We start from the raw sequence: 25,583 nt of genomic DNA, 5'->3' as shown, positions 1-25,583 counted from the left end.
CTTACAGCAATTATGAGCTGAGGATGGCTGTTCATAGGTAGCTAACTTTTGCTGCAAGACCTCTGAGTCCATTAAAGCCAGAAAGGCTTCAAACAGAAGGTATTTTTAAAAGTATCTCCATAATGTATTTGTCTAGGTAGGTGTAAATCTTATAAAACTTCCCTTTCTCCTTCAGTAGGCCTCTAAATCATCTGTTTCTGACCAGCTCTGCATTAGTCTATCAGACGAGGGTTTTATGTAATGTGCTGAAACCATAAAGCTGTTTTCTCTTTCACTGCTTCAGCTAATTGAGGATGTAACTCATACGAAATTAAAACCTTTTACACATTTATTTTATACCTCTAAATATTTCATCTTCCCAAGGAAATGAGAGTAATTTATATGTGTGCATATAGAATTTGCTCTGTAGACAGTAAAATTCAACAGTAGCTTTTCTTCCCACAGTGCCTCAGCTGGTGATTGTAACTACTCACAAAATTGAAGGAGAAAGATAGGATTGGTTTTATGCACCAGTGATGCCAAGGTCAACATCTGCTTAAGCACTGATTTCTTTTCCCTGGCATCTGGGACTTCATCAACCCATCTACAATCCTCAGTCTTACAAATTGGGAGAGTCAGTTGTTTGAGGGCTCCTCCAACAACCAGTTCAGTTTTCACTTACTCCACCATCACTTTCCAAATGACCCTTCCCATACCATTAGCCAGGAACCAGAAGATGACTTTCTAGTGTGTCTCAAGGCCAGCAAGGGTGTCCCTTCTTCAGCACTGTTTCAGGCCACAGGGAAATGATGCTTTTCTGTTGCTTCAGTAGCACCTTTCATGCAGAATGGCAGAAGCTGACAGCTAAGACCTTCCCTGCCAGCACAGCTTTTGTAGCAGAGATGTGGGCAACAGCTTCCTGAAGGTCGCAAAGTCAGAAGCCAACAGTTCCTGGAGCTGCATAGGTTTGGTCAGCTACTTGTAAAACAAGTTATTTGTTATTTTGAAGAGTGAAAGAAAGGAGGAAAGAGAGCAAGTATGAGCAAGAGGAATGATATATCTAGGTATGGAAAAGATCTGGTATCAACTAACTAAAAAAAAATACAAAATGACAAGTTTTGTAAGGAAGAAATTCTTTTTCATCTGTTGTTTTATTACTTGGTTCTCACTTGTGGCATTTTTAATTGTCAGGAAGAAATTCGAAGGTGTACCCTTGAATGCCTAGAAGAGGAGACTATAAAAAACAGCAATCTTCGCTTCAGAATACGGAAATTTCCAAGGGAGATTATGGCAGAGATGAGAGGTAGTACTGATTTTGTCAGCTCTGAAAATAACAAGAGAATTGAATTTTCTATATGTTTAAACAATTTGAAGCATTCTATAGATTAAATCTCACTGCTAAAGGTAAACCAGTCAATAATAACTTGCTACTAATGGAGAAATCAGAGAATGGTTTGGGTTGGAAGGGACCTTTCAAGACCATCTAGTCCAACCCCCCTGCAACAAGCAGGGACGTCTTCAACCAGATCAGGTTGCTCAGAGCCCCGTCCAACCTGACCTTGAGTGTTTCCAGGAATGGGGCTTCTACCACCTCTGTGGGCAACCTGTGTTTAGGTGTTTGCTAATGTATGATACTGTCAAGGATTATTCTCTCACATAAGAGTGTAAACGAGAGATGTCTTCACTGAAGACCATGCGCAAGCACTAGAGGAAAGACTGGAGAACTGCAATATTTAGTTCTGGTCCCACCCACGCCACAGTCTTTCTCTGATACTTGAGATGGAGCACTTGAGTGCTCTGTGCTGCAAGGTCCCTCTTTGTGAAGTAGGGTTAATAATGCTTATGTGATGTGACCTTACTTTTGAGTGGGTTTCATCTGTCCAAATGCTTGTCAGCTCTCTCTTTCAGATAGTAAAGAGAAAGAGGCACTTCTAGGCATGTTTCATCTCACCCTAGAATAGATATTTAAAGCAAGTCAGAAGAACCATGAACTTGAAGTGCGTCTTTCTCACCACTGACTATGAAGGGAGGCTAAAACGTTAGCTCAAACGTAGGTATCTAGATTAAATTAAAACTTGAGCTCCATTTCTCTTTCTTCTCAGGTATGGCTTCACTTTTAAGATGACCAACCCATATTCTGCTACAACCCCTCTATTTGCTCTGTAGTCACAAAGCAAAGTGGTCAGGGATTTGATCTAGATGAATGTTAGGATTTCTTCTTTTTGGGAGGAGTAGAGGAGTGGAGAGTTCTTTATCTGGCTGACCATGAGGCTACATGATTGTTAGTGGTGGCACAGCAGGAGAGATGGCAACATGGCAGGGTGGCCAGGGAGAGCAGAACTACTCCTCTTGGAGTTAGATCAGCTTTAGGTTCATTATGAAACAGCAACCAGAGCTTTTCTTTTTCTTTTCTTTTTTAACCCCAGAAACATTCTATGTTGATTCATTACTTACAGCAAGTTTCCTCCCTCACCTTCTCTCTGCCTGTAGCAGGTGGTTGCTATGCGGTTAGTCGGTTGTTTATACTAGCTGCTCCCATCCTGCACTGCTTAAGTGTTTTTGTGGAGGTGGATGTATACTAATGTGACTGTTATCTCAGAAGCTGAAAAGATGCTGTAGTACAACACCCCTGCACGGAGGAGCTTTAACCACTGTGCCTCTTCTGCAGGCTCTTCACTTTCTCCCAGAGGTGCCTCTTCTGGGAGAAATGGGATTGAAATTCAAACAAGGTGATCCTGCTCCTTGTCCCTGGCTACCAGAGCTAGTTCTGCAGAAGATTTTTTTTCTAGGGGGGAAAGGAATAATTTTTATCAGTTCACTATATGTCTAGGTAATTTCTTAGACATACAGTATGAAAAAGAGCAATCGTTCTATGAGAACACAGCAGGTTTCTTCTTGTTTATAAATGCAGATGACTCAGGGAAAATGTGATAAGGCTAAACTACTGAAATAACATATGTGATTTCAGGGACATTAGTGTCTTAGAATCACAGCTATCACTTATCAGGTGACAGTACCAATAGCAGAGAATTAAAGATTATGGGTCAATCCCTTAATATATTATCTCATATTTACCTTTCTGTAGCTAAGAGGCTTCTGCATGTTTTGTACTTATTTTTTAGCTCTTGTTACTGCTGCACGTGAATCCAGTGCTGCCAAGATAAAGCAGCTGCAGTCTGCATTGAGAAGCATTGCTGATGAAATTGAATTACTGGAGGAGAAGCTAAGGCTTTGTGAAAGACAGAATGCTGCGCTGTGGTATGTATTCATTTGAACAAGGAAAACCATACTGGCACGATGATTAAGGAGAACTGAAATGTTATCAAAACGTGGTGAGTAGTGCTTGGCCCTCACTCCTGCAGGTAGCCACAAATGTTTCTAGGCAACTCTGTGCTGCAGCAGCCAACCTGAATTTGAAGATCTTGTTTTTTGAGCAGCAGAGCCTGCCTGCTGCTGCCTGCCTTCTGCAGCTCTGGTAAGCTTGCTTAGGGAACCTGTCTGCAGCTTTGCTTCTCCCACTGACAAGGAGAGTTTTCTCTTTCAACAATTAATGTTAAGAAACTACTAGAGAAAAAAATCATAGTTTTCAGTTAAAGAACGAACTGTGGAAGGAACTCTGAATCAGTAACTGTGCTAGAAATCCATCTTCCTCTTCAAGAATTACCCAAAGAGGATACAGAGACTTGGGAGAAATTTTTCTTCCTGCCAGATTTCACATCACTGTCACCTCCTGCCGTGCTGCTAGAGCTGTTAAAAAATAAATCACAGTGCATTTTCTTAAGGGAAGCCTGCTTTCTTTGTTCCTTCAGTGCTTGCAAGCAGCTCTTCCATTTTTAATGAAACTTGTGAAAAATAATGGCATCAGTAAAAGTAAAACTTTTTCAAAGTTTTAATACAAGCAATCAAAAGCTGTTTTGTTGGAATGCAAGGTCTTAGATGGTCTTCATCACAGGTACTGGTGCATGTCGTGCTTTATGGTATGTATAGTGCTATAGCCTACTGAGTTGGATAGGCAAGTATTAATTTCAGTTAACATCTGAACCAAGTCTGTGATCTGAATGAATGGTAGGAAAAATAATTTTCTTTTTTAATTTTTTTAAATTTTTTTCTTTTTTTTCCAGTGAGGAACAAGAACACTTGCGGACACAGCATAAAGAAAGAGTAGACTTGCTGAATGAAAGGATGGCAAGAAAAGTTAACACAAATATTCTCTTAATGGAGATTCGTGATAAAACAAGAGATACAGAAAGAGAAATAATCAGGGCAAAGGCAGCATTAGAAGAATTGAAAGAAAAAATAGCTCAGAAAATGAGTAAACTTGAGAAAGAGCAAGAAGAATGTGAAGAAAAGGTAAAGGTTTTGAAACATGCTTCACAGTTTTACAGTTATTTAGTGCCAAACCCAAAATGACCTTAGAAATTATTCCAGATGTATTTTGCTTTCTCATATGGAGCTAACATATGTCTGACAGCAAAAAAGAAAAGTGGCTCTCTTGCCATTGGGTGCACACATGTTGTTTTGACTTCTGTATACATGTGCTTACGTGTGTGTGTATATATATATATGTGTGTGTATATATATATACACACACACACAAACATGCACCCATCAAATTTTTGTGGTATATGGGATTTGTTTTCTAACAGCACGTCTCAGAATGTCATATCTGTATTGGTGCTTCCTACTGACTGTGGGACAAATAATCATATACTAGAAATTCAAGCCCTCCAGTCAAACTGCTTAAAATAGAGGTACTATATATTTTCAGCAAGCTCTGAGATAAGATTTTACTGGTTTTTATATTCTGCACAGCTTTCAGTTCTGTATATTTTATATCCTTTCTGAAAAATAACATAAAACCAGATGATCATATTAAGAGAAAACTTTCTGGTAGAAAATATTGTATAATCAAGCTCCTAGACTGGAATAAAATCACATGAAATTTTTACTGATCAGATCCTAATTTATATGTTATATTAAGTAATTATTGTTTCTTTTTTTATAGAATATGGTCATTTGGTATATAGCTGCAGCTTTAGCAGAAAATTTTCTTCCACTGTGGATTTTGTGCTCATTTTATTTTGGAAGGCTCCAGATGTTTTGATATAAATTTTGAACCAATGCACAGTACACTGCTCAATTAATTGTATTATTTTTAATGCAGATGAGAGAAATAAAAAAAGCCCTTGACACTCAGAAGGCAAAAAATTCCAAGATAAAGCATGAACTTGAAAACTCAAATTTAAAAGTTTTGGACCTACAGCATTTGATAAGTCTGAATTCAACGGTAAGTTATATACCAAATTGTTTTGGTTCATTAGTGCAAAGTCAGTGAGAAGATGACTTGGATCCCAGCCCAGCACATGCCTCTGGAGGAGCTAGTTGTAGGACTAGCTGAAAAATAGAAATTATAATCAACAGATATTTAGGGGATGCAGACTATGACATAGGGGAAAGAAATAGCAAGAAATTCAGAAAAGAAGACTCTGCTTGGGTATTATGAAAGAGTTTGTATTGGTGTTTTAAGAGCCAAAGCTGCAGGCGACTTCAACCTTAAGCAATTAATTCCTGACCTTGAGTGAAGATAAAATGAAAATAAAACAAAGTGGAATAACAAGCAAGAATGTGTATGAGACAAGATAAGGGATGATTGTGAGCTGCAATCAGTAACCAGTCAGAAGTAAAAGAATGGCTCGTGAACAGGTGGAATTATCCAATCATGTCAATTGTTTAGGCACGTGTGCGATAAGGGGAGATGAATCAAAAGTGAAAGAATGCCACGTGCTTGGGGCGTGCTGAAGGAAAAAAGGATATATAAGCAGTGCAAAGCTTCAATAAAGTGCTGATGCCTGAAGACATCTCGGTGTTGGTCATTTCATCTGCCACAAGTTTGTACTGGAAGTGTTGTAGAAACTAAAATAAGCAAGGAGACCATTTTATCCTCAGCTGCCTGGGAATGCATTCAGCAGTGTAAGTCACTCCACACTGGTGGATGTGGCAATTTTAAGAAGGCTCAGGATCTGGAAAGTCAAAGCTAAAAGGGCTAAAAGACAATGAGGCTTTCTCTGTCTGTCACCTGTTTCATATTGGCTTCCAGTTCAACCCTGCCCACTCTAAAACTACTTTTCCCTTTTTTCAGGGAGATGTTATCAAAATAAGGATAGATCAGTGTCTTCATCTTTCCTTTTATGATTTCTTGCAGAATTAACTCAAACAATGTGCATTCAGTTTAACATCTGCTGAGCTACCTCAGCGCTACTGAAAGCAACCATACTGTGAAACTAACACTTGTGTAATGAGTCGAGCCAAAATGAGATGTAAAACATCATTTTCTGCCCTAGACTCGCCAACTTCTGTTAGAAGCACTGCTGCCTTCCCAGTGAAAGTCCTTTCTGTATGAATGAGTATCATGTCTGTAAAAATTCCAGATTTGTACCCGAGTTAACTCTACAGTGAGGTTCCCTTAAATGACAGATATCATGAATTAATTTTTAGTAGTTTCTTTTCATTACCAACCTGCATTGATTATTTTTTTCACTCATTCGGTGATTAAATACAATAACTACAGCCTTAACCAATGCTTCCTCAGTATTCTTTCTTAGCAGACTGTATTAATTTTGACTGTGAAATCTCAGAGCGGCTAGAAAATAGTAGTCTCATGCAGCTGTTATGAAATCTTAAAAAAAAAAACCAAAACACAGTGGCAGTAAAGGGATTAATTAGCTGTGTTTTTGGAAATTTCATACGTTTTGAAATAGTCTGTTATATATTTTTTTTTAATAGGATATATCTAATGAGGAAATTCTCTTAGCAAAATTGAAAGAAAAAAGCAAGCAACTGGAAAAAACCCTGGAATTTAAGAAGACAGAAGTGCTGAAACTCTTAGAAAAGAAGTAAGAATTACTAGACCATTGGATTTGATCTTTTTGTTAAACCTGCATCAGTGTTTTCTGAGGGAATTTTCCCCCAATATTTAAGAAGAAGCAGCCAAATTCTATAAAGTATGTGAATCATGTAATAAGAATGTTTCTATTGACTTCAGTGGGCATGTGGTAAAGACTTGGAGGAGAGCTGGAGTTAATCTAAATTAGCCATCAGGGAACAAATATTCACAAACAGCGCCCTTTGGACTAGAGTTATACTGTTATTCTAACAATATGCACGGTAGGAAACTCAGTCATTGCTCCCTGCATGTGCTATCATCATCCTATCAGCTGGGATACTTACATTTGCTTTGGCACAGATTTCTTCTTCTATATGTTCCCTGAGATGCAAAGCATTGCAAATGATGTGAATAAGCAAAATAATCCAAATATCATTCTATGGGCTTGGAATAATTCAAGACTCTTCCTGGTGATTCCGACTTCTTTTTTAAACCCATTTCCCTCTACAGTGTTGGGTTTTTGGTTAAACTCGATGATCTTAAAGGTCTTTTCCAACCAAAACAATTCTATGATTCTATATAAACTGAGCTAAGAATCCCTACAAAGAAGAAAATGAGAGTTCTTGGAAACTTAGGTAAAATTTTTGCTCTGAACTCTGCTATTTTTCTTGATGGCGGAAGTAATTTATTAATGTCATAGAATCACAGAATGGTTTGGATTGGAAGGGACCTTAAAGCTCATCCAGTTCCAACCCCCCTGCCATCAGCAGGGACATCTTCCACTAGATCAGGTTGCTCAAAGCTTCATCCAACCCGGCCTTGAAACCTCCCAGGGAGGAGCAGCCACAGCTTCTCTGGGCAACCTGAGCCAGTGTCTGACCACCCACACAGTGAAGAACTTCTTCCTAATATCTAATCTAAACCTCCCCTCTTTCAGCTTAAACCCATTTCCCCTTGTTCTGTCATTAACTGCCCTTATGAAAAGTGCTTCCCCAGCTTTCCTGTAGCCCCTTCAGGTACTGGGAGGCCACTATAAGATCTCCCCGGAGCCTTCTCTTTTCCAGGCTGAAAGACATTTCACTATGTCTTAGTGAAATGAATGTTACAATTAATAAGCAATGTAATTATTGTAAGAAATGAGCTGCAGCCAGCATCTGACTGTGACTCTTGATCATGTAGGTAGTAATAAATTGCTTATCTTTATTTTCCTAAGAATCAACTTCAGTAGGAATATTTGTGCTAGGGAAGTTGACTATACTTATGTTTTGAGGGTCCAAATAGTTATGACCTGGTGATGACCACAGACCTGTAGTTTATGGTCAGTTTCATAGCCTGAGTGCAATAGAAACATTGTTTGTTGTTCTTTTTATGCTGTATTTTTCTATCTGTGAATGTCTTTAATTTAGAGACTTTGTCCTTCATAACTCATTCCACTATTTGATATAACAGATGAGTTAGGGAGTTGAGTTAAAGAAAGGATCTGGTCAATGTATTTTTTCCTTCACAATGTTTGGCACATACTCCCAAAGCGTGCTCAATGTGGATTTCTGCTTCTATATTTGTTTACTAAGAAACTACTAGGGTGCTGGAGCTTTCTCTCTCTTTTTTTTTAATTTTTATTTTTTCTAGTTGATATCCTCTTCTCTGTATCAGATTTCATTCTTCAAACACTTATTTAGATGGGTTTATGCTTCTTGCATGACTCCTGGTTTGTATAGAAGATAGAAAAAGGGAGCATCCTGTGTTCTGACTATATCCTATAAAACATAAAAACACACAATGTCCATCAGAAGCAAGAAAGATAAATCTGTGCTCAGATTTTCTCATTGTAACCTGTAGACCTGTTGCTGGCAGGACTTATCTATCTGAAAGCCTGTCTGCTTTCTCCTTCTGTACTATTTCTATCAGTTTGTCTTTAGAAAATATTGCCTCTCCCCACAAGCCTTCCTTGGCTTGTATTTTAAGATCTTGCAATAGAAAGCTTGCTAGTTCTGTACGTCCTTACCTTCTTTGCAGACTTTATTCTCATCAGATACATTAGAGGAAAGTAATGAATAAGGATATCTGAATGGAATAGAGCTCAGATGTATGCAGACATTCATGTAGCTTATCTTCACAAGGGGCCTGAGAATAAGAATGTATATTTTTTAATAGTTTTTAAAATAATGTTTTTGTTCATATGCTCCTAAACATATCTGCATTGGCTTTGTTTAATAGAATTCAGCTTGATTCTGAGTTACTGCTTTTACAATCAAAAATTGCCAAAGAAAAGGATGATTTTGATAAGGAACTTGAAAAGGTAAGAGAGGTATTTTTATTCTGGCTCAGAGTTTTTACTGGGGCTTGTCTTGCTGAAACACTCAATGAGAAGAGGCCTGCACAAAATGCAGCGTGAGGTGCTTTAAGTGCTTTGATTTGCCTGTGCGTTCTGATGGGTGCAAGCAAGGAAAAGGGGCACAAATATTTGCAGGGCCTACAAGAAAGCTGGAGAAGGACTTTTTATAAGGGCAGTTAATGACAAAACAAGGGGAAATGTGTTTAAGCTGAAAGAGGGGAGGTTTAGATTAGATATTAGGAAGAAGTTCTTCACTGTGAGGGTGGTGAGACACTGGAACAGGTTGCCCAAGGAAGTTGTGGATGCCCCCTCCCTGGAAGTGTTGAAGGCCAGGCTGGATGAGGCTTTGAGCAACCTGGTCTAGTGGAAGATGTCCCTGTTGATGGCAGGGGGGTTGGAACTGGATGATCTTTAAGGTCCCTTCCAATCCTAACCATTCTGTGATTCTATGACATGTAGCCTCTCCCTTTTACTCAGGCTCTGGAGGTTGTGCTAGAGATAGGGGCAAGTTCTGCTCTTCAGCTGAGACCATGGGCTGATGGGGAAAGGCTTAAGGTGGGGTGAGCTTGAGGGTGTGGTCTGGTGAGCTGGGATGCAAAGGAACAGAGGGTTATGGGGTTAGGATGTTGATTTGGGAGGGAGTATATATGCAATAAGACAATGGGGCAGACAGATGTGTGTAGCAGGATTATGGGGACATTTGTCAACAAGAATGAGGTTGGGTTCCTGGTCTGTAAAGCTGAGTGTGTGGTTTTCATAAGCATTCTTGGTTTTTTACATTATTATTAATTTTTATTGCATGTGGATAAAAGCTAATTAGTGGTGGCACTCCATCTGCTGAGCCTGTGAAGGAACACCAGCTGCCTGAGATTATCGTTGTTATGTAGACTACGCACACCTATCAGGTGTCGTTTCCTAGTTATGTTCACAACCTCTCCTCCAGAGGTGCACGTATCAAACAAGATGGTGGTCCATTAAAAACTCTGTCACACTGACATTAAAGCAGCACTAGATGGGAGCCACATTCTCCACATGCCATGGCCAATCCACCTTCTCTTTTACTGCATTCCTATCACCAAAAGCCAAGACCCAAGTCTTCATCTTCCTTTTTCTCCTTCATCTTTCTGCCCTTGCCTCTTTCAGACAGGACCCATGACTCCTAGTTCCTCCACCCTGATACTGTGTGCCCACCACCCCAGTGTTCCTTCATTGTCACACCTTCCCTATTCCCACTTGATCACTCTGTGTAGTCCACACAGTGGAAGTCACTACCTCCAGATGGAGCCAGTTACCACGTGTCTGGGAGTAGCGCACGGCTCTCAGGCTGTTTCAGAGCGGTTGGTTGAATGAGGTCATGGAAGATCCAGAACCATGATCCTGATGTGATATCCATATATGTTAATTGCATATCTTCTGGGAATCTTGCTTCATTATAAAGTCCTCTAATATTTTTTTTTTCTGAAAGGTCCTATAGCAGTATTTAATGTTATTAGAAGGTAAAACAGCAACAGAAATTTTAACCTAACATCTGCGGTTCTTATTTCTAGACTAATGAAGATCTAAGCAATGCTAAGCACCTGAATAAAAAACTTCAACTGGAAAATAAAGCTGTGCACCAAAAGCATGAACAAGCACTGGAAGAAGAACAACACTGGGCTGGAGAAAGGGATGAGATGGTGGCAAAGTAGGTTTTACCTGTCAGCTTTGGAATACAGCTTTTTTGAAGTCTGTGATTTTATGAATAAGGCTTTTCTTGCTACATAAATAGATCATTTCTGACAAAGTATCTAACTTCCTTCTTTTTTCTTCTGATAGATTGCAGAAATTATCTGTTTTGGTGGATGAAAAGCATGAAGTTCTGGCAAATCTTATAAAGAAAACCAAAAACCTAGAGAAAAATATTGAAAATCTTGAAGACAGCCTACTGTATGTAATCTTTCAATATTGACAACAGTAAATGTTCTCCGTACTGTTTACTCAGGAGTTCAGCTGGTTTAGAAATTCTGAAATGTAACATTCAATAGGGAAGTTAAATGGGTTTATGAACAATACTGTTAGGCTGGTAAGAATCTTCACACAACAAAGAGGTTAGCTGCCAGTTACCCTCATTTAATTTGCAGTTTCTTATCATCAAGCAACGAACATACAAATAATGAAGAATATTGAAGCAGTGCAGGATGTAAAACTTCAAACTGATTTGACTGTGAGCTAGACACTGTAGTACCAAGTCTTGGACCAAACCACAACTCATTTGTGTGGATATCTAAGAAAAATCTCCTTTTACTCAGATAAATCTAATAAGCACAAAGTTGCCCTGTGCACAGAAGTGCTCTGAAAAATGTCTTTGTCTTGTGTAGTCTAAGCAGAGCAGACATCCTGTGCCCTGTGCAGTGGGGTATGGCTGGGAGGAGCGTTGCCAATGAACTGCAGCTCTCTGTTAGCCTGTAGCTGGTGGAAGAGATTTGGGATTTTGCTGCCGTAGGGAAGGGCAGGCATGTGTGTATTGACCCCAGATATCCAACATTGGACCCAGTTCACCTATTTGCTAAAGAATCAAGAGATTAAGGCTTTATACTGTACACTACTAACAACTTCTGTCATTTAAGAAGAGTAATCCTGACAAAAGGGAGAGCTTTTCTTTTCCTCTCTGCTGGATTTTCATTCTTTGTAATAGAAAGTAAAAAGGTTCAACCACTTAGTCTTACATCCCCCAAACCTACCAGAGCCAAATATTTGCACACGCTCTGTGTTTTGAGTGACACCAGTTGTCCTGGTTCTATGCAACATTTTCGTGGTTGCTGCTAAAAAGAAAGCAGCCATGCACTGCTGAAGAGGAGGAGAACTTGTAACAAAGTGCAATGGAGTCTGCAGTATAAAACTAAGTTAACAAGATTATGAGGTGAAATAATCATCACATAGTTTCTTGATGTTAATTGGATATCTACACTAATGGTAGTAAAGAGTTGTAAGAGCTTTCTCCCAGAGTCAATCAACTCCTAATTTCGGACTTTTAAACTAGACTACATGGAACTGTGCAAAATGCATCGCAGCTCTGACCTCGTAGAAAAACTGATTGAAAAATCCCTTTTCCCCAGTCCATGTCCCTGCACTTTCCTAGGTTTTTATTTTATGTTTCTACATAATTATCTTTTTCTGTGAATTTTCTCTGGCTTCATAACATCCCTCTACATCAAACCCAAAATAATTTAATTTCAGTGTACACCACACAGACCTCCCAGTCACTTTAACAGGGCCACCAAACTGGACATCAAAATCAAGATGTCTTGTTTATTTTTATTTTCTCTAAAAGTAATAAGCAATGTCTTCAGGATCTCACCATTCACCTTATAAGAAAGTCTGATTTTATTTTATTTTATTTAAATGACTGATTTCAAATTAAGTCTGTCAGGTTTCATTCAAAGAGGGCAATCTTCAACTGATTAAACCCACTTAACTGAGAAGCCCACCAACTTGACAACAGTAGACATAGTTTTGGAAAGTATGGAATGGAACTAGTATGATTTTTCAGGGGTACCTAAGAATTATTTGGGACACATTCTGTCCCTATTGACATGTCTTACTGTACTGGCTTGATACATTTAGCTTTACATTTGGAATAATAAAAACTTTGGAAGAAAACCCCATACGACCTCTTTGTAAATCCTCACTGGATTTGGGGTGGGTGCTTCCCACCACCTTTATGTCTTGAAGGAGTGAGAATCATTGGTTTCACACTACCAACCTTTTTTATTGTATTGAACTCTCCTAGCATGTGTTGGATACATATAAATGTAAACACATTTTAAACACACTCTAAACACATTTTAATATTTATGACATATGATACACTAGAAAACACATACTAAGAAATTCAAATAAATTGATTTGTCCATCTGGACAGAAGTTCTACTTCTGAAAATACTCTTGCTACTAATACATTAGAGTAATTGTTCATTTCTTGAAACATCTGGTCTCGTGTTTTGTATTTTTTAATTGTTTCTGACTTGAAAAAAATACTCCTGGATTTACCTTGGTTCCTAACAAAAGCCTCTTAATTTTAAACTGATGTTTTCAACCTGAGAAACAACAATGTGCAACACACAGCTATGGTTGAACGCTATAGGATGCATATGTTTTTGAGATGTGACCCACAGGTACCATATTGCCTTTCTCCAACTACTGTAAGTGCTTAGCACGTTGGTTGGTAGGAAGGAAGTTCTGAAAAAAGTGTACTAAAAATTTGACATGAACTAAGTGCTCTGCAAATCTTCAGCATTATTTCTCAAAGATTACCTTTTTTGGTTTTTTTTCCCCCAGAAATATCAAGAAGCTCTATGCAGAAGAGCTGGCATCTCTAGAGCAAGATTTGAAGACAGAAAATAAGACGAGGTAGGATAAAGTAGAAAATGTGCATTCTATCTTTAAAACAAAGCAGCAACTTAATGAATTGCTGTATCTTGTTGCTGCTATCATATCAGAGGTATAACCCCAAAGCCTCAACTATATAAATATTCAGTGATATCATGGCAAATAAAAGGGCATCTCCTCAGATATACCTATGGTTTCTTTTGAATAGTATTGCTATACTGCCAAGTGGTAAAAACTGCTGAACTTTGTGTACAAACGGCTTTTGATCATTATGACAGTAAAAATTCTACTTTATTTTATAAGTTATTTGGGATTTTTCCAGGATATGAATACTTACATAAACTGTAAAACTGTTTGAGTTCTTTTTATTATTTCAAATAATTTAAATTAATGCTCATTGGTAGCTGATCCCACACCTTTGAGGTCAGTTAGAACTTTGCCATTGAATTCAATGCAAAAAGCGTGCCCTAGTTCCCTGCAGTATCAAGCACCCATAGGTCCAGCTAGGAAGTATGGGAGTTTTGTGTTCTCAGCACTTTTTCAAATCAGGTCATCAGACTGGTGGGATCTGGAGTTCCAGCTGTTATATAGATAAACCCTTTGTCAGAGTCAGTAAAAATGAGATTTCCTTGCATTTTCAGGACATTTCATCATTCTTCCTTGGACTTGGATATTACTCACTAATTTAACAGTGTCTTCTACTGAATCTGTCTTTTGAGGAAAACTTTGGAGAGAATTGTAAAGAGCATGTTACACAAAGGTCACAAAAAGACTAAGGGTTATTTTATGTATATTCAGAATATCTGCATGAAGTACTTTGCATCACTCTTCATATATGCACACATGTCTATCCACAGTGGTGTGAGGTACCCAGAGAAAATGCCTTGAGTTGGATAAATCTAAGTGAATGACTGTAGCTGGAGTTAAAGTGAGAGTGATATAAAGCTTTCCTGCTGGTTTTGAATTTCTCAACAGCTGCCAGATTTTAATTTAAGTTCTTGGAGTTCTGGTCACACTGTTTGTTTAAAATCAGTTTCATTTATCTGGTTCTTGAGGTGCACACCAATATAGAGATACCTTATTTTCAGAGCATTGAGACCTATGTACTTGATAGGAGTTTTTTTCTTCCATGAATCCCTCCTTGTATGTGATGCTTCTGGGATTTGTACCTCCTCTTTATTATAAGCAAGAAAAAGAAGTGGATTCAGGGAAGCGTTTAGCCCTCTACAGTTGTTAGGATACTCTCTAAAATAAACCCATGGATGAGCTACTTCACACTAGCTCTGCAGCTCTGACTTCTCATTTGATTATTCTGTCATGTAAGGCATAAAGAGATCTGGAGATTCCTTGGTCATCTAGTCCAGTCTAATTCTCCCCTGAATATTACATCATATTTTTGCCTTCAGTCATGCTTCATTCAAAAAACCATTGTTGCTTTCTCCCCTTACTCTCATTAAGATGTCATTCTAAAATCTTACTCTTTTGATGACTAAGAATCATTTTTTTCCTGACCTTCAGTCTGTATTTTCACATAGAGAAGTAGTTTCTTTTTCATTTTGTACCAGGGTTGTCTTTTATTCTTTTCAGTTTACAAAGCCTAGTGTTTTATCAACGTGAAATATTGTCCTTTCCAACCTTCCAATTTGCAAAGCTAAATTAACCACATTATTTGGTATAGACTTCTCTGCTAACTAATTTTAAGCACATCACAGGGAAACTTAAGTGAAACTAGTCACATTAAGACTTCTCCTTCAGGTCCAGTACAGAGAGGCAATCTTAAAAGTTTTAATGTTTTTTCATGCATCCCTCCTGGATTTTGTCAGGATCCTAGACTACTATTGGAATCACTTTGATTGTAATCCTGAAGTTACAGGAGATATGTTTGAGTCTTTCAATCATTTAAATTAGGCTTGCAGTGCCTCATATAATGTTGTCTCCTTTCTCTGTTTTTTCTCCCAATTTCAATTTATTTCTGCTTATATCTGTCACCAGAATAAGGCTTCAGTGGAAGCTCCTGTACTTAGCAGTGCAGAGAAAACTCTTTTTCTCAAAGGAGGAGAAAATAAACAGAAAACTGAATGAAAAACTAGAGGCTGGCAAAAAAAGGCATGCTGAACTACTTCTGCAGGTATGTTAAACAGCAGGTACCATAACCCCTTACATCCAGTGTTATGGTATGTTCATGCTGTATATAACCTGAGTAAACTGGTACCTAAGTAAGTAGCCTCCAAGGGGCAATTCTTTCTAAGCTATTAAACATGATATCATGATCTAAAGATCTTCAGTATCTACAGATCTAAACATCTCAATTCTTGGAGATATTCAAAAGCCATTTGGACATGGTCCTGAGCAACTAGCTCTAAGTGGCCCTGCTTGAGTGGAGAGTTTGGACAAGATGACCTCCAGAGGTCCCTTCCAACCTCAGCTACTCTGTGATTTTGTGATCTGATTTTAACTCCTATTAATAACAATTTTAAAGCAATTATTTATCTTAGCAGGTGTTGTGTTTTGAGTGCAGATTGCTCTCATTTTGCTTCAATGTGTTATTTCCAAGTGGTCCAGGTAAACATTATGTATTTCAGAAATCACTGACCTTCATTTTTCTTTCCATTTTGAGAATGAAGACCTTGAGAAAAAGATTTTTCAGTGTAAGAACCAAGTCAAAGCCCTAAGTAAAGAAGCGAGCATGAGGGAAAATTATTACAGGAATTATAAAGAGGATATTACTAACAAAATAAAATGTCTGGAGGTAAGTTTTGTTGTTCTCTTTATTAACCTTGGGAAGATTTCCGATGGATGAATTGGCAGTGTTTGTTGCACCTTATTGCAACTATGCTCATTGGAGCTTTGCTGAAATGTGACCCATCTGTCAGTAACTGTTTCAAGAAAATTTGCTACTTTTCAGGTTGATGGTATTGTGGTGTTTTTTTGTTTTTGTTTTTAGTCCTCAAAAGAACTTAAGACTCTCAGATTGAGACACTGGAATCAGTAAATACCCATAAATATATATATGCATATATATATTTGTGTACATATGGGCATATATGTTGAAAGAATGCAGTGAAGTTGTTCCTTAGAAGGGATGCCTCCCACTTTAAAATAGGAATATGTGCAGGACCAGATTCAGTCCTGAGATGTGTCCAGTTTAGATCTGTGTAACCTGCAAATGTAGAATTTGTTTCATCATTTTTGGGTAAACAGGCCAACGCTCAAAGAAACATGACAGCTTGATTTGAGACACTGGTCAAATTCTCCTCTGAATGATTGTTGATGACTGATGGTGCACAAGATATAACCCAGGGCTACTTAGTGTCCGTGTTCTTTAAAACACTCATGAGCTTTCTTTCCTAAAGAAAGTAGGACACTGAAATGCTGAATGTGAACTCAAAGATTTCAAGCGCTTCTCCAGTCTTTGGTCTATGACATATGCTCTATCCTCAGGGAAACTGTCTTACTCTTGGTCAACAATCTGGTTTGAGACAAGATAAATCAGGTGCCAGGAGCATAGGAAATATCCTGTTTGTGTATCTGACCTTAGAAAAGGTACATTTACAGAAATCCCATATCATGCAAGACAGTTATGGTCATGTAACTGCGCAAGCTTCCCTAAAAATCAGGGCTGAGACAGTCACTGCTAAGTAAACAATTGTGCTGGATTCATTCTCATGCTCTTTCTGGCAGTTGAGCCCTGCAGAATATACAAAAGAGATGCTAAATATACCTTGACACTCTCTGTCCTTTTTATTTTTTTTTAATGTGACCCATTCTAAAAGACTGTTTCCCTTACCTAAAATAGTGCTGATGAAATTGTTATCAGAGGTTTACCCTTTCATTTGTGGCCTGGACAGAACCAGGCTGAAAATGCAGTTATAACTGTTTATTTCCATTCAGTGACACACTCTAACATTTTCTCCTTTTTTAACTATTTTCCGCTTTGCTTTAATTTCCTACCATTTTGATGAAACAATTGAAGTTGCTTTTTTTTCTTCCTCATTTTGCTTTTGGAGCTTTCAGCATTTTCTTGCACCATACTCATCTGCAAAATGATTCTGTCTGAATGCTACCTCATGGAGGTGGTCTGTGTAAGGGGAATAAATTCCTTTATAAGAGTCATGTCAGGTCAGGTTCATTCTGTTCTGTCTAGAGCAGCATGGTGATGCATGATATCAAAGTAATCCACAGAAATAAGACTCAGATCACCTTTCTTTTCTGTCCACCTTCTTCACTTAGTTGTTTCTGCCAAGGGAACCATTTCTTCTGTTCCACTCCATATTTTCCTGTTTTTTTTCAATCTTTTTATCTATCCATCCTTCCACTGCAAAACCCAAACCAAAACAAAAAAAACCATCTCATGAGCCTATCTAAACATCTATACTTTGAGGTTCTCTGATATTTCTAGTCTCTGAGCACTGGAGTGGATATGACTTAAGTGACTTCAGAGTCTCAGAGGGAACACAAACATGTAGTGCAGCATTTGACATTGATGTCCTGTAAAAAAGCAAGTTCAGAGTCCTGGTGTTATTTCACATCCTGGGCCCAGTTTCATTTCCATGTGTGGCTTTATTTCCTGGGTGTCATCTCATCTCTCTCTTAATACTGTTCTTCAAGTCTCCCAGTCTATTTAGATTGTTCCTATTCTCCCTTTCTGTGTTTTCACCTTTTGCAGCAAAAGAGATGTATTTTTCCACTAAGAAGTAATTTTACTCTTGACTTGTGTTTCTTTGCCCTAACCCAGATGAAATTCCACTATGCTGAGAGATGTACATACATAGAATTGACTTTTTTTTTTTTGCTCTAAAACCAAAGGTCAGATTTTTTTAAAGCTAAGGAATGAGACAGAGAAAGATTAGACTGTACAGATTTGCAATGGTATTTAGGTGATGATCTGCTTAGTCTTTAAGACATAATAGTTGTGCTTCCCCGTGGTGATATAACAGAGCACAAAGACTCCCAGGCTGGTAAGTCAGTGCAGCCCTGTTACAGGGCGACATACAGCTCAGATCCAGAAGCAGTGTAGTTACTATTGTATTAAACAAATATTAGTATGATTGAAAAAATATGCTTATAGCTGGGCATGAACCAACAACATGATTCAGGTCAAGCCACAGAATGACACGCTGATAGGAAAGGACATGTGGGATAACATGAAAACACTCCATATTTATGGTAAGAAGAAGAAATATTTAAGTTTGTTTTGCTTCACTGGTGGGTCAGCAGAATCAAATGCCTAGTATACTAATGCCAGCATCAGAAAACATTCCAGGCAAGGACACAAAGGAACCAGTTAGCAACTGTACCTAGAGAACTTGGCTGCTTTCAGATTGTCTATGAAATTAACCTTCAGCTAGTTAAGGGGCTGAAGTAATTTTGGTGCTATTAATGATTAGATTCAAGTGCACATCAAGAATTGGTGAAGCTCAAATCAAACTCAGTTCCCCAAATAACCATACTGGGTAAGACACAACGTTGGTCATACCAGGAGCCTGTCTTCTGCAGTGATCAATAGTGCTGCATGGAGAAGTAATGTGAGAACAGTCAAATCTAGAATGACCCTTCTTCTGTAACATCTCCATGACAAATGAAGTGTCAGGAACTTCTTTGGATGGAGATGATACCTGCATTTAATAGCTTTTGATGGAATGTTGTGCTGGATCTTTAGTACTCTATTCTCTTATCACTGATTCTTTTAGCTCACATATACATTTATCCTCTGTAACAACCTGTAACATATAATTTATTTGATAAGGACTAGAATTTTCTTTTGTTTTAAACTTGCTGTCTCAAAAGTTTATTGGAATATTGCAATTTTTGTGTTATGAGAAACAAGGAATAACTGTTGTCTTCTCCAGCAAAGGTGTGTGACTTTACACACCTTTATTGTGTGTCTGTCTTTTCAGTTGTCTCTTTTCCAGGCTGAAAAATCCCAGGTACAACACCAACGTGAAAATCATCCTAAATAACAGTTACCCATGATTTACTGACAAGACAGAGTAATGATCCTAGTTAGTTTGTGGGAGGTCTGCTCTCAGACTGGAATTAATCTGTAATTTTTTTCATGACTCGGGTGACAGGATAGAGCAAATACTTCTCCTGTCTGCACATGACAAAGATGACAAGAGTGGGAGCACCCTCTGCAGGGCAGAACTAGAATTCAGAATATTTTTAGCAAGTTCGAGAAATATTTTTTGGGGAAAAAAGACCATAATTAAAAAAAAAACCCAAAACATATTTTTTGCATTTAGGCAGAAACAGTTGTCTACAAATCCATCGTGAGGAAGGCGTTTAAGCAGTAATAAATAGGACTAAGGCTGACAAGTTGAACATAAGTCAGCAAAGATTTGTAGTAATGAAAGAGGCAACTGTCAAACCAGTCTGTATAAAGAGGCAGATACTCTGGCAAGGCTTATGATGTAAGTTTTCTATTCTACCTAGTTTTGGTAGGACACAGCTTGAATACAGTGTCTGATATTGATCATCTCATTTAAAGGAGGATGTAGATTTATTTTGAGATCAAAGAGGAAGGAGTTCAGTAAGGTGCAGGGAAAAAAAAAAAAGGTTGAGGAAATATGCAGCTTTTCTATTTAAAATGGATAAATCTAAGAGAAAACATGGTAGTAATTACCAAATGAATAAAAGTTGATAGCAAGATCATAGAATCATATCATAGAATCATGGAATGGTTAGGATTGGAAGAGACCTTAAAGATCATCCAGTTCCAACCCCCCTGCCATCAGCAGGGACATCTTCCACTAGACCAGGTTGCTCAAATCCTCATCCAGCCTGGCCTTGAACACTTAAACCTTAAACACAAGATGATAAGATTTTTCTCCTTGTCCACTTGTTGAGACAAACAATGGAACAGAATAGATTTCAGAAAAAGGTGGGCCTGAAGAAAGCACTGACAGCACAAAGAGTAAAACCCTGGAATCAGTTGTCTGAGACATTGGTATCTCTACCACAAGGGTTTTTAAGGACAAATCAAACATCTGTCATGGGTACTTAGGTCTAATTGATTCTGTTGTACACCAGAGATGGACTAGGATGACCTTTTGGGATCACTTCCAGTATTATTTTCTCTGGGGTTTCTTTTGGTTTTCCTTCTAGATATGTTGAATTATTTATGCATTAAATGCTGCTTAGATAACTTGATTAATATTTAGTTTCATTAAAGAATGACATCAAAACTGCAACTGAAAATCTGCTTAAAAAAGAACAAGAATTAAACACAAGCAGGCTAACCTTGGAAGAAACCCAGAGAGAAAAAGAAGAGAAGCGTACAAAATATGAAGAACTGGAAAAATCATTTTTAAGTAAGTATGAAGTAGCTCCTCTACATAGCAGGGCTTTCTCTTGCTGTTTCCAAAAATGGCATGCCACAGCCCTTTGTCTGCCTACGGCTCAGGTGAACTATGAACCAAGTATAAACAGAGCTCAGGTTGGCCATGAGGAAAAGGTTCTTGAGGCAGAAGGTGGTGGAGCACTGGAACAGGCTCCCCAGGGAGGTGCTCATGGCACCAAGCCTGACAAGATTCCAGCAGCATTTGGCCAAGGCCCTCAGACACATGGTCTGAATCTTGGGATTGTCCTGTGCAGGGACGGGGGTTGGACTCCATGATCCTTGTGGGTCCCTTCCAACTCACAACATTCTATGAGTCCTTGCAACAACTGGAATCTATAGACATGGCCATAACACAAATATAAAGCATTTTTTAAAAATGCCAAAACAGTTAAACTGATCACTTACTGATAGATTCTAGTTTTCTTAATAATGGCTTAAGTCCAATGTTCAGTCATTGCACTGTCTGAAAACCCTTTCTCTGCTTTATAGAAAAGAAAGATGAAGAGCTGAGAGCCAGAAGAGCCATTCAGCAGTCAATCAAAACTACTGGGAAGCTCAGGGAGGGCACGGTAACAGCTTAAAACTTAGCTGTACTACTTCTGCAAAGTTTCCACCACCAGTTTTGTTTCCTCCCAGTAAAGAACAGGCACCTATGGAGACCAGGACTGGGGGAAGATGGGCTGGGGCTGAGGACTTACCTTCTCTCTGTTGCTGTGTTCCCATCTAGGGGATGTCTCAGACCTCAGCTCAACCTGTAACCCAGTGTTTATACCAAGCTGCCTTTGTGCTTGATTTTGCATTCCTTAGGCACGTGAGCAGGCCAAAACTAAGCTGGGGAACCAGGACCATTTGTGAACCTGCTTCTGTTCAGATGCTTGCTGCTGCTAGGGCAGTATTTCTGCCACTTCACTAACTCGTCATTGAAAAATCTTTCTGTATCCTCACCTCTTTACCTCTCTTTCTGATTTCTGACTTCAGGCATTCAATCAGCACCAGTGTGAGGAGGGATTATCTTGTACAGCTCTGAGGGTAGTTGCAGCAGTTCCAAATGTCTGAGGCATGGTGCATCTGCTGCTCCCAGTGTCCCCATGGAGCTTGCCCAGTGAATGCTGCCTATCAATCAGCCACCCTCAGAGCTGCTGCAGCTGATGAAACTGAGCGTGGTAGCCACAGTGCATGTCAGACCTGCTGTGCCTGCGCTGGCTGTTTTTATGGTACATACATATCCAGTCCCACTGGGGCCATTTCCTTAGAGCTGCTGGGCATCAGGCTGCCTGGCCAGAGGTTGCTTCAGCTAGGCTGGGCTGTACATCCAACAATCGGGTTGGTTTTGCTTTGTTTCTCTGCCAGAGCAAAACTTTTAGGTGGAAAAAGGACACAGTCACACCTTCTGCTGTTAACAGGAAGAATTAAAGTGTCTTTAGTTACCAAGAAGCATAAGACAAGCTCAATAAACTACATAAAGGGCTCTGTTATGAGGCTGATGAGATTGCAGGATTCATGCCCAAGTGGTCTGGTAATGAGCAAATCTCTCTGATGAGCTCCATAAAAGCCACATCAACACAGAAATTGTCCCTGTTCAGAGAAGGGAGACCTATTTCTCCAACCATATAGGAACAGGAATAGCACAACAAAACAATTGTGTACACCTGAGCCTCCAGTGACAGAAAAGTGATGCTCCTGTCATTGGGTGACCCTGCACCAGGAGGGTCACTTCATGTCACAGCTGCTTCCTTTCTTGTGGACAATGAACAACCACACCTCCTCTCTGTGTCTTCATAAAATCATAGAATGGTTTGGGTTGGAAGGGTTCCTCCTCCTTGGTAAGAGTGCACAGATACCTGTCTCAGATAGTACTTTGACTTTTTTACATGAAAGGTGCCATATAACAAAAACTCTTTTTACTTTATTTAATTACACAAAGCCTATATAAAGGATTTACAGTGAAGAATTTATTATTAACAGCTGGAGCTGAAGAACAAATTGCGGATCAAGCGCGCTACTGCAACTGACCAACTGAAAAATCACACAGAGTGTATGAAGCTGCTGGAACGAGACATCTATGAGATCAACAGGAAACTTGACATTGTGAACAGCGAGAACTGCAGATTCAGATCAGTGAGTATATTGAAACTTGACAGCGTTCCTTCTCAGTATGAAGTTCTCTGTTCATTTTTAATTTCACAGAGAACTAGCCATGGAAGATGACAAAACATAAACAGCACAGGGCAAACCTGGCCTTTTGAATGAACATGTGGAGCTGTGTTTACTTCGAGAGGAATATCCAAGGGCAAGGCATCTCCCTTGGGCATAATCAGTATTGTCTACCTGCTGCATCAGTCAGGGATTGCAGGACAAGGGCTTCCTGCCACATGAAGAGGGCTCACATGAATGTGAGATGTAGAATAGGCCCTGCAATTTGGAATATGCTTTTGAAAATAGTCTGTATGCCTTTCAGCTCCCAGGCTATCAGTGTAATAGAACCTCCTTCCCCTAAAACACATGAGGGATCCTAAAAGTGGTTTTATTGCCAGCTGTTAGCGGGCTGCCATCCAGACCCACATTTGTGTGGCCATGTGGACTAAATTTCTGCGATGATCTGAACCCTGTGCACTGTTTGCTGCCTGCAAGCTCAGGGCTCTACTGCTGCAAGGGCAGCTGCCCGGATCCCTGCGTGCTAGGGCTGCAGATGCTAGGTACCAGCTGCTCTGCAGCGTGTGGTCTGTCTGAGGATACTCCTAGGGAAACAAAGGCTTCCCTCAGAAAGAGAACTCTTGGTTACACTGCAGACATCCCTCTCCTTATGTTCAGCTCACTAAGAGGAGCTGAGAAGATGTGATTGTTCTGATGCCTATAACCCACCAGGCAGTGCTGTTTATTGTGCCTGACCTGGGTCACCTAACACATTTCAGCCAAGCCTGGGTCAGTCCAACCTGGGTACTGGCAGAGCTGATCCAACATGGAGTCTGTCTTATTTTGGGGGAGTGAGTGACTGACCTGGGTCACCTAACACATTTCAGCCAAACCTGGGTCAGTCCAGCCTGGGTACTGGTAGAGCTGATCCAACATGAAGGAGTCTGTCCTATTTTGGGGGAGTGAGTATGGAAGAGTTTCCCTGTGACCTGTGCTGCCCTGGCTCTTCTCAGCATCCTCATCCATTTTATTTGGTAGCACAGACATAGCTGGCTTGTGTTTGTTTTGGCAACAGTTAAAATGTGTTCAACAAGATGAAATGGATGTTGTTGTTGAGAGAAGGCACATCCACAGGAACACACTGATCTTTGTATTTCTGTAAGCTAAAACTCAGTTTATTCTTTCTGATCTCTTTAGAAACAGTGAAACTGGATATTATTTAGAAGCATTTTGAATAATGATGCAGTTGTAATTATTTTTTTCACAGCGCAATGCACAGATAAAAGGAGACATTTTTGCAATTAATTCTGAAGCAGAAAAACTCAAGTCAGCAACAGTCAGAATCCAGAATGACCTAGCAATGCTTCATGGTAATATATTACTAATGATTTTAAAACAAAAAAGTGACTTTTTTTAAAGAATATCTTTCAGTCCTTATATATATATATAAAATTATTATTTTTACCACATTTTAACTGTTGACTCCATTACAGATCTTCTTGTGAAGGGATGGTCAGAAGAGAGTTTAATTCAAAAGGTGAATTTCAATTTTCTATCCTACTGTTTTGCATAAATATATTTCACTTACCAGGTAAAAAATAAAATTTCATGTTGCTAATAAGGCACTACAATCTTTGAAATCATACAGGGGCAAAGTATTAAACCCCTGTTTTCCAGTATTCTATAGAAGACCTGGCTATAAAAATAATTTTTCCCAATTTTATTCCTTTTACTGGTCTTATATTCAATCCTTAAATCTGTGCAGTCTCCCTATATATAATAACACTGTTGCTGTTCTACAGTCAGGTCATCAGCCTTTTAATATTTTTCCAGTTGGGGACAAACAACTTTCATTTTGAACAGGAATTAAACCAAACTATCATGTAAGAAAATATTTCACCAGTTAGAAAGACAAACTTTTTTAAATTGTAAGGACTGAGTAGTTAATGAAAAATTCTGCACCTTCCTGCAGAGCTACAGGTGTGGTGGCCAATCAAGCTGTGGGAAAACAAGATAAAACAAGGTCCTTGGCATTTTGTGGGGATTTGGTTTTTTTCTTTTTAAGAAAAATAAATTCAACCCTGTGTCGTTACAGGAATTTCTGGAGAATGAGCAGGAAATACTGAATGCAATGACAGCTCTAAAAACAAAAATCGAACAACGAGAGGAAAAGATTGGTGATATTAATAGCAGGCTACAAAATAAGCTGGAAGAACTGAATTCTCTGTGTGTCAAAAAAATGTAGAATGGATGATCAATGTAAGATATTGATAAGAGAACTTATTTTCCACTCTTTTAAAAAAAAATTCCAAAAATGTAGAATGGATGATCAATGTAAGATACAGTAAGCTGATTTTCCACTCTTTTTAAAAAAAATTCATAGAATATGTTAATTCTTAGCAGTCTGTGATAAAACACAAGTAGTACAGCCATGTCATATCCAGTCACTCTGCTGGAGCTTGAGATTTCATGGTACCTTTATTAGAAGAACGAGGCATGTGTTATAACACAGCCTGGATATTATAATCTTTAATTTTCACTTTTTA

At 38.8% G+C, this 25,583-nt stretch overlaps 1 protein-coding gene across 1 annotated transcript; it reads left to right on the top strand.

Annotated features, from left to right (window-relative positions):
* Positions 1–1,170: 1,170 nt before the first annotated feature.
* CCDC175 (coiled-coil domain containing 175) lies at positions 1,171–25,385 on the top strand (the record flags this gene model as incomplete). The annotated part of the gene is made up of 18 exons (XM_010172455.2): positions 1,171–1,282; positions 3,102–3,237; positions 4,101–4,329; positions 5,144–5,266; positions 6,763–6,872; positions 9,080–9,161; positions 10,745–10,881; positions 11,013–11,123; positions 13,515–13,586; positions 15,558–15,693; positions 16,183–16,314; positions 20,737–20,875; positions 21,394–21,473; positions 22,870–23,022; positions 24,305–24,407; positions 24,531–24,574; positions 25,133–25,277; positions 25,354–25,385. Coding segments are annotated over 18 exons (2,076 nt in total), but the record flags the coding sequence as incomplete, so codon positions are not given.
* Between the last annotated feature and the right edge of the window lie 198 nt (positions 25,386–25,583).

This window comes from Antrostomus carolinensis, unplaced genomic scaffold (genome assembly GCF_000700745.2).
Source record: "Antrostomus carolinensis isolate BGI_N321 unplaced genomic scaffold, ASM70074v2 scaffold1217, whole genome shotgun sequence".
Taxonomy (NCBI): Eukaryota; Metazoa; Chordata; class Aves; order Caprimulgiformes; family Caprimulgidae; genus Antrostomus; species Antrostomus carolinensis.
This window is presented reverse-complemented; position numbering and strand designations above follow the sequence as displayed.